Consider the following 9,744-nt stretch of genomic DNA (forward strand, 5'->3'; position numbering starts at 1 on the left):
CATCAAGCAGACCCATAAGGATCCTTGCCTGCCTCAATATTCCCACATCAATTTTCTCTGCCGTGCCACTAACCAGACGCTGACAGCCAGACACACATTTGATTGAGGCTGTGCAATCAGTCTGGTAGCCAACAGCTTCGTGCTCTGTGGATTCAAAAGGGCTCCTCGATTTTCTGCCATATGTGAGACAGCAAAGGTGCACATGTAATAGGTTCATTAAGGAGACGAAGAGTGGAGGCGGCGTGCAAGGGGGATTGTGGGTAGCTGGGTTTTTTTGTATGCATGAGAATTCTACATGGACTTCACAAAGGAAATGACTCTTGACCTGAGGACCAAATGAAGGATGTCTTTCATATTCATGTGATAACCAGAAAAATGACAAATTGCATGAAACTCTGCATCTAGATTTACTGTTAACGCACACAGTGGATGTCAGTAGATGGAGGTTTCTGTTTTTTTTCTTCTGTAACTCTCCTGCAGCTGTAAGGGTAGAATATTTCCGCCTATTTAGGGCAAGCCTGTCACTAAGACCAAAATACAAAGCTGGAATAACTTAGGGAGAACAATTGTACTGCCTCCTTCGTTGACATATGATAAAAAGCATGCATTATTAGTCACATACAGGCAGCGAAGTACTTTATTACAGCAGAAGGCGAGTAATAAACATTTTTATTCTCTTTGAAATCTTTATTTTAATTTAAACCGTCGCAGTCTCTTCTCTACCTTGTGTTAAACTCGATTCATCATCTTAAAATTAGGCTATGATAGCTTTTTCAGTGACAAAAAAAAAAGAAATCAATGGCAGGAAGAAAAAAGAAGAAGAGGCAGACCAGAATGAGATTACATCTGGTTTATGTCAGCCAGCATGATGAGAAGCACGGTGCTCTGTTGTGTCTGTGGAATGCGTGTGCGATTGGCGAACTCTAAACAGTACTTCCTGAGCATGTTTTTTTTCTTTTTTATTTCAAAACCAACATCCCCTACTCTTGTCTGTGTACAGTACTCATGTTCTCACCATGCGCATGAATATCTAACTAATTGAGGGCTTTTCTTGACTTGTTTGAACAAACATTCTTTCCTGAGGGAGTGGAGAATAGGAAGCTGCATTGGATGTGAACACAAAATTTATTATAAATATACGTTTACATAACAATTCCTACTTCTCTCTCTATTTAAATATCTCGTTGAACCTAATCTGTACATGTAACTGTATGTACATAATGTGTTGTTGCTTCTGTTACAAAAGGCCATGCAATATCTACAGTACAATAATACATCTATGAAACTTATTTTAATTCTCAATAAATAATAATAAATTATCCACCTTCTACATTTGTACATCATATTGCACATCGTATTTTACATTACTGCTTTGGAATATAATTTTCCCTTTTTCATGATGGCTTGAAGTCATTTTTAGCTGCTTTGGCTGCTTCACCTCAACGTAACGAGCTCCTTTATTCCACAACTTCAGAGGAAAGACATTTGAGCTGCGCATCTTTGTCCTCAAACGTCACCTTTTTGTTCCTCTTTGGGTCAATCCAGGAGTTGTGAATGATTGCGTTATTAGGTGTAGGATCAGCCTCGATGATCGACACCACACGCTTTTTCATCTTGCTTTTTAGGACCTTTTGAAACTTCTGCCTTGTGAAGGCGTAGAGCAGCGGGTGAAAGATGGTGGTCCCATAAGCCATCACCAGGAAGCCGAGTCTCAACCTCACCATGAGGTTACTGGGGCCCACGCTTAGGATGACCGTGTTGAGAACCGTGATCGGCGTCCAGCACAGCAGGAAGGTGGACACGATCAGCAGGGACATCCTGAAAACCCTCTTTTGGCGTTCTCGCCTCTCTCTGTGGCGCTTCACGGCCCGCCGCAGGGCAATGATGACGGAGACGGAGGTTCGCATGCCCAGTGTGGGATTGCGGCTGGTGCTGCTCTGGGATGCATCCGTGGCCTCCTGTTGTGTAGACATGGCCGTCATGGACGGACGCTTTTTCCTGCGAGCCTTTTTCTTCTGTGATGCGTGGAAACGTGTACCGATGCGAATGTTGAGAGCCTGCAGGATCTTTGAGTAGGTGATCAGCATAACAATTGCCGTAAAGAAGAAAATAGGGATCTGAGCCAACAAGTGATAATAGAGGCCAGGGTCGGTGTAGTACTCGTTGCTGAGGGCCCCGTTCTCCAACGCAGTCTGGTTCAGCTCAGTGTGGTCGTGAGCGAAGAAGCCAACTTCAATGAAGGGAACAAGAAAGCTAACAAAGGACAGCACCCAAATGGAAGCCAGCAGCGCCAGCGCACGACCCATGGTTAGCACCCTGTTGGCCGGTTTTACAGAGATGTCATAGCGATCAAGGGTGATAGCGAGCACGTTAGCAGCAGTGGCGACGCTTGCGAAGGAGACACAGGCTTCGTGGAAGCAGCAGACGAGGGCCACGTCTCTTTCCAGGGAGAGAAGCACCACCACAATGGTTAAGGGGATACAGCACACACAGATCAGTACGTCCAGCACATGAAGGTTCATGGTGACGATGTTGCTGACAGAACTAATGAGATTTGACTTCATACAGTAAAGTGCAAGCACTGTGAGGTTGGAGCTCAGACCTAGCAGTATTTCCAGCATCAGGAAGCCTGTCAGGGAGATCTGAAAGCTAACAGGGTAAGGGTACGGGTCGGGGGCCGCCGGACTCATGGCACTGCTGATGGGCTCAGTGTTGTCAGTGACCGTGACGTTGCTCATGGTGGCTTCTTTTTGTCGACAGGGAAAAATATGCATTATCCTGCAAGTAGGTAGAAGAAGAAAGAACTTATAGAGTAGATGTAACAAAAGTCTGTATTTGTCCATTTCTAGACAGTAAAGAACACAAAACACACAAAAAACATCAGATTTAATGCTAGAGTTCCTGATGTCAATGTAAAAAAACAACACACTAACGATAAGTCTTAGTTAACTGTCCTAACCTGCCTTACCAGTTGCTTTCTTACCAAATGTATTACCGATAATGCATTATAGAGATGCATCATTCAGACTTTAGTGGCCCACTTGCGACTTTTATTGTGCTGATAAACATTTTCAGGAGATTTCGATTGGACTTTAAAAATCAGAAGTAACAGTCTTCAAAGCATGTTTTACAAGCCCTCCTGGTAAGAGCAGTCTTTAATCGAGTACCTTAAATACTAAGTGTGCTGGAGAGGTATCGCTCTAGAAGTGGATGTTATCATTTAAAGACAAAATTATTACAATTTAGCCATTTAAAGCTGCCTCTGCATCCTATTCACAGCAGAGCTTTCAGTAACTGTAAATACCCGTCTCAGTGTACAGTCCCTAAAGTATGCATCAGCTTTTTGAGTTTCCGGCTGGCTGATCACATCTCAGAAATACACTTGGTGCATCTTTCGACTGTATACCATTAAAACGTAGTATCTTACTTGAATGTTGTCTTATTGCTTAAATAGCTAAGTGTGATTTGGTTATAGATTTCACTTTTTATGACTGAGAAATATTCCAAGTGACTAATAAAAAAAACCAGCTCCACTCTGACTAAATGTGCCTCCATGTCTCCGAGTCTCAAAAACAGAAATTGAAATGTGTTTAATTTAAATAAACGCACAAAAGATCTCAGTCGTTTTAAGAGAAGGTCTTGATTTTATGTAATCATAAAAAGCCTCAAGAGCAGCTCTGCAGTCACTGGAACAACTGCTTTGCATACACAGAGTGAATATTATTCCACAACATTATTCTAGGTAACACAGGAAAAAGCAAAGGTAGTTTTAATTACCTTTTGCTCCAGAACTATCTGAACACCAAGACTGTGTAATCAGAGCAGGCAGACCATGCTGGATCCACAGAGAGACGCATCGCATCCAAACATAGCCGGTGGAAATGTTTCCGCTCTAGCAGAGCCCCCCCAGCAAGGCTTTTCCTTTCACTCCATCCCAGAGGTGCTCAAAAGCACCTGACTTTTTGGCCAAAAATTCCAGCTTTTTTTGTCTGAGCTCCAAAAAGCAAAAAGAGCAAGAGCTGTAGTCAGTGAAGGCCTGCTTCAAGGAAGATGTAAGCATTGGCAAATCAGTTGAAAAAAGTGTAAGGTGTCAGAGGATTCCTCTGTTAAAAATATTATATTCCCAATTTGAAGCGATTCAAGCCAACCAAGAAAATATTTTTTTAAAGTCTTCTTTAGCACAGTGCTGGAATATGTAACTCACAAAGCACCCAGACGTGTGCTTTGTTCCTTTTCTGTTTTTATTCCGGCTCACAGATAATGATATGTGTCTTAGATGTGTAAATGTGGCAAACTGCTTCCAAACGTTAGGATAAACTCCGAAAGGAAAGAGCTGTCAGTGTATTGTTTGTTCCCCAGGATGCAGCAAAGTGGTGTTCAGAGTGTGCTGGGAATAGGTCAGTACATCCAGACGGTGTCGAGGCCTTTGCCTCCCCAGGGAGCGCTAATGGAAGAGGCCTTCACTCTCCAGCCTTGACACCAGTCTTTGTTCTTCTGGCTCCAGCCAACACTGACTGGTGAACCACACTCAGGTCTCCAGTTTTCCCCTCAGCAGGCAGCACTCTAAATCATCGGAGACTTTGCTGCCACATGGATGTCCAATTACCATGACACATGTGATCGCCGGTAAGTGGACGCATTGTGGCTCGATTCAGCAGTCTACGAGAAGGTCATTATCATGAAGCAGTGGAAGTCACTTCTTCAGTCAGAGAGCAGCAATCTCTGACATCAATTTGTAATCACGGAGCGGGATGTCATCTGTATGTCCTTCACTTGTATGTCTTTGGATTACAGTAACCTGAAGTGAGAAAGGGAACAAAAGGAGAGTAAGTGACAGAGGGAGTGAGATGGGGAATGAGAAACAGCAGAGGGAGAAGGTGGGGGGATGTGTGAGTGACTATAAACATATTTTCAGCAAGGAAGCAACAAGGAAATTCTTAATGCCAAAGAACGCAGCCTCTGATCTTTTATCAACTTCCTCGGCGCCACCACATGGACTTCACGTCATTGTTGTACCAATACATCTCATGCTCCCGTCTTCAGATGCAAGACTTATTGGCAGATATAAAGCCACAGGGCTGATGAAATGCTCATTCATTTGTAATGACTGTACTGGCTGCCTTGAAGCTTTAGTACAGAGTGATCCCTTTGGGGAGTCTGTCATGAAGACACGCTTACTTTGTGTGTCCATGTGATCTCGTCAAAGAAACGTCTTGTCCCCTTTTCAAGGTTGTTCCAGCCGTGGAAGATTCCTTCACTTAACTCAGCTGCACTAAAACAACAGGGGAAATGTTTGGTGAGTGTGATGCCTCTATACCATGAAGATGTGATTGCACACACTGTAATAAAGCGCTCAGTGGAAGTTCTTGTTTCACAGAGTGCTTGTGCGCTGCAAGATGCACACACATGCAAACTTATAAGTAAAGACACCAAAAACCTTTAGCTTGTTGACTCGTTGTTCATAAAACACAATGCAACTGAAAATGTGCCGGACCCAAGTCTGTGCGCTTAGGGCTATGTCTGCCGTCTTGCCCTCATTATTGATAGTCTGACTTTAAATCAAGCCTACAAGTGTGCAGAGTCCTATCAAAACACAGCAAAGCTCACCATGCGGAGTAAACAGAGGCTTCAGAGCCGCTCTGGTCACCACACCATATCCTCGCCTCCCATCGCTGCCACAGCTGCCTGTCGACTGGTGATGATTCTTGTTGATTTCAAGGAGCACTAAAGGAATCACACCTGATTTTCTTTGAGAAGCCAAGAGTCTTCAGTGTTGTCTTCATGCGCCCCATTTAGAAGAAGTCCAGCAAAGAGTTGTCCTTCATGGATAAATGTGACATTTTTGTTTCATCCTCTGGTCTTCATTTTTGTCATCAACTTAAATTATGTGAACAATCTACATCAAACTAACTCTGTTACGCTTCCTCTGGATTAGCGTGCACACCATCACATTCCCGGTATCTCTGCATCTCCCACTCTCTCGCTCTCCTCTTCCTCCCTCACATCCTTGCTCCCCCTCTCTCTTTCTCTCTCTCTTACTGCGGAGGTTTGCAGTGCTCCCCCAGTCCTGATTGGTTTGCAGTAATAGGCTCAACTCTTTTCTCACCAGCAAGGGGAGGTGTTTCTCGTAGTTCTGCCTCTGTCCTCGCTTCCCCACTGCTGCCTGTCCAAGCCTCGAGGGATTTGTTTAAAATGTTCCAAACGTGTTTTGCTCTGTGCCTTTTGACGTCGGCGCGTAAACGCGCAACAATGCTGCAGAGACACGGACTTTTTAAAGATAAGGTGATGGAAATGCTGTAATTATCGGCTCTGTCACCATGTAATGAACGGGTAATGTGTTTGTGAAGGATTGTGAGGCAGGAAAGAGGAGCAACATTTGTTTTGAACTGGTTTCTTTTGCACTTACGTAAGTCTGTGCACTAGAGACAACAGGGCTGTCAGAGGAGAAATCAATTCTGGCAGCTTTGAGTGGGAGAAATGGATGGATGATGGAAGAAGGACTGAAGTCAGAAAAAAGGAGAGATGGAGTGCTGCAGTTCTGACTGATAGTGGCAATTTAGTAACTCGATCCAATCAGTAGGGGGTTGACCATCCTCTGTTCCTTTGTCAGGTACGACGATGACCAGAGGCTATCCTGGCAACTCACATCCTTCCTTTAAAGACAATGGAGGAAACTTTTCTCCTCAGAAAGGCAAAAGTGTTTGTCAAACCATTTTGCACAGAAATTTTTTCTTACATTTTTTGTATTAGTAAACAAACAAACAAAACAAGAATCTTATCTTTTGGCGCTGGATGGTTGCTTAATGGACATGCTTTAAATATGCCTTCTATGTACTCATAACTCAAAATGTCCAGATTTATAGTTAGAAAATTTGACAGAGTAACTTGGAATCTTAACAGAGGTAGGATGTATTTAATGTAAAGATGTGTGACATATATTGTTTTCAGTTATATGATCATTTTGTGATAATTTACGCTATATGTGTAGTAGAGAACATGTGTCAAACTCATGGCACATGTCAGCATCAGGCCAAGTTTTGATGAAGCTCTTATCTTTGCCATGGTTTACAGATAAGGCTGATAAAATCCATACTTTTCACCTGAGTGACACGTTTTTGTAATTATGCCATATTGATCTTCACTTTATTCTTCTTTATCTAAATGTACAAACGTCACAAGAGTCTGTGATCAGTTTAATTTGATAGTAATAAGATTCACTACAGTTAATTAATGTTAGGTGTAGCCTGGCCATCGTCTTTTTACGCTGTTCCTCTTGATTCTCATCTACCTTCAGTTTTCCATCTGGGCTTTCTCCCATAGAAGGGTATTTCTCTGTTAGAATTTCAACTGGGCCAATCAGCGAACAGACAGAGAAGATGTGAACGATTTCAATTTTATGCGCTGTTTCAGAACTTTAGTCTGACTTTAGTTAGGCAATGAAAAATCTTCATCATTAACAGACATTTTGGCTTGAAAACATCTGTCTGTATTTAATTTATCTATGTAATGTGTTTCATGTTGTGAATTGACTGCATTAACGCGTCAATAGCATTCAGATTGTTAACAAATGGCTAATTCAGAGATTATCTTAAACCCCTTCTTGATGGTTAATGATGCACAGTTGCGTTAGAAGTTCTCAAAATGTGGTGAGGTACATGGAATAAGTTTTCTTTATTTTGGCTTGAACTGGAAGGAAGTTAAAATTCAAGATACTCTGATAGCTAGCACAGTCATGTTTTTATGAGCTGCAAGAATTTTAAACCCCGTTTTCTGGGATTTGATTTATTCATCGACCTCCACCCATCTATCCATTTTCCACAATGTTTATCCTTTCAGGGGTCTGGTGTTTATCTGCAGCGGTCAATGGGCGAGCGGCAGGGTACACTCTGGACAGGTCGCCAGTCCACCGCAGTATCTATCCACCTATGAATAATAAATGGGATTGATCTGAATTGTTTTCGAGCAGGTTAATGCAGGGCTTGCTAGTCTTCTGTGTGTTGCTCCCAAGATAATTTTGTGAATAAACTGAACTGAAATGAGCAGAAGAATCAACCCGCTCTTGTTAACTTGAAAACAAGCAGACCCCAGACAAACGACCAGAAGTACGCTGCACTTTCTTCAAGAATCAATAACTCATATAAAAGGCATGGTTACAACACAATTTGCCCCTCTTTACTGCAGGAGCATGGCACACAATGAGCAAGAGAGCAGCCTATTTTTCAACAAAACAAGCTGCCATACAGGTTGGACATATGAAACTGTCTCAAAAGGCCACTTGTTGGACAAAAGCAGAGGCTGTTTTGCTCAACACTGAAAAGAGATACAGGACCACTTTACATTAGATCATGAGTATTATAAGTTAACAGAAAATTTCTTGTATGAATTTACTTGGTACAGTTTGTTTGCTTGTGAATTGATTTCATGAATATATTTTTAGCACATATTTATTTTATTTTATTTTATAAAATATTTATTTTATAAGTATTGTTCCACCAAAGGCTGGAACAATATTTGCTCCACTCAGTTTATTAGAACAATATTTCCATGGTAAAAGACTTAATTTATTCAAAATTCATAGATTTTGAATGATCATTTTCCAGGCTGCTGTGATTTTTAAACTGCTTTTGCCAACAAAAGTAGATTTACATAAGATTTGTAGTAAGATAGATCAAGATTTTGTTGGAGAAAATGTGAAAGGCCGAAACAGAGTTATTCAAAATGTTATTCATGCTGAAAAAAGTCAGGATGTAACATTTCCCTCTCTGTTTGAATGTCAAAAACTGCAATTTCAGGAGATGTCAGAAAACAGCATTTAGTCACTGAATGCTAATGTGTAACATCTACTTTCAGTGTCCCACTTACAATGTGGGCTTTAATTGATGCATATTGGAAGTGGTGTAATGAGCTTAGCAGCCAGTCGGTCTGAGAGTCCTGATGGAGTCCATTATTGACACCAGTGTCAACCCTTTTAATGTGGGAGTAGAGGAAAAACCTATATGGTAATTTGGTACAATCAAAGACACTGGATCACACTCAGATTCAAGTTGCTGTTCCAGGTGATATGCACAGAGCATTGTTGTTTGTAAGATGAAGTAAACCAAATATGAAAGCTTCACATTACATAATATGGAGAGACGATTATAAAGAGGAGCGTCTTTACCTGTAGAGGTAGCAAAGGTGTGAAGTTCAAGACAAAAAGGGAAATTTCATTCCTAAAATCTCTTCATCATTCAGTAAACCATTTGAGTCTTTAGAAAGAATATACCCTGATGTAAAAGCATTGCATCAATGTACATCCAACATCATTCAAATAATAAAAAAAAAAAATTAATATTTTTTTTGGTCTTACACCAATGGCAAACTGTCAGCACTTGGAAGATATTCAGCACTGTCTGTAAGTAGCTCTAGAAACATAATAATAATAATAATAATAATAATAATAATAATAATAATAATAATAATAATAATAATAATAATAATAATAATAAATGCTTGTACTATAAATAAAACTAGAAAATGTGAAAATGCAGTGTGAAGGCTGTATGTTGAATATTCCAATACTATTATCAAATAGTATTGGAAACTGGTGCAGAACAATGCTTACAAAGCTAAATTCGAAGGTCACAACGGTTTATAGGATAAAATAAGCTAAAACTAGCTAAAATATCAAAGATCACATGTAGGCTAGCACTTGCATGTTGACCTACAGTCACATAATCCATGCAGAGTGAAAAAACACATGTA

At 41.0% G+C, this 9,744-nt stretch overlaps 1 protein-coding gene across 3 annotated transcripts; it reads right to left on the reverse strand.

Moving 5' to 3' along the window:
* Window positions 1–1,106: 1,106 nt before the first annotated feature.
* On the reverse strand, window positions 1,107–6,021 carry LOC122835811 (G-protein coupled receptor 22-like). Of its 3 annotated transcripts, none has more exons than XM_044125178.1 (4): window positions 5,608–6,002; window positions 5,179–5,272; window positions 3,778–4,798; window positions 1,107–2,778 (listed from the first exon to the last, which is right to left on the reverse strand). In XM_044125178.1, the coding sequence occupies exon 4, from the start codon at window positions 2,772–2,774 to the stop codon at window positions 1,458–1,460; it is 1,317 nt and encodes a 438-aa protein (XP_043981113.1). In that variant the 5' UTR covers window positions 2,775–2,778; window positions 3,778–4,798; window positions 5,179–5,272; window positions 5,608–6,002; the 3' UTR covers window positions 1,107–1,457. The 3 variants fall into 3 exon arrangements, with proteins under 3 accessions (XP_043981113.1, XP_043981112.1, XP_043981111.1); XM_044125176.1 differs by having other exon boundaries at window positions 1,113–2,778; window positions 5,179–5,267; window positions 5,608–6,001; XM_044125177.1 differs by lacking the exon at window positions 5,179–5,272 and having other exon boundaries at window positions 5,608–6,021.
* Window positions 6,022–9,744: the final 3,723 nt, after the last annotated feature.

Source organism: Gambusia affinis, linkage group LG08 (assembly GCF_019740435.1).
Source record: "Gambusia affinis linkage group LG08, SWU_Gaff_1.0, whole genome shotgun sequence".
In the NCBI taxonomy this organism is placed as follows: domain Eukaryota; kingdom Metazoa; phylum Chordata; class Actinopteri; order Cyprinodontiformes; family Poeciliidae; genus Gambusia; species Gambusia affinis.

Excerpts from the sequence above, each read along its gene's own strand:
- LOC122835811 (XM_044125177.1), bottom strand. The coding sequence starts at position 2,774 with ATGCATATTTTTCCCTGTCGACAAAAAGAAGCCACCATGAGCAACGTC.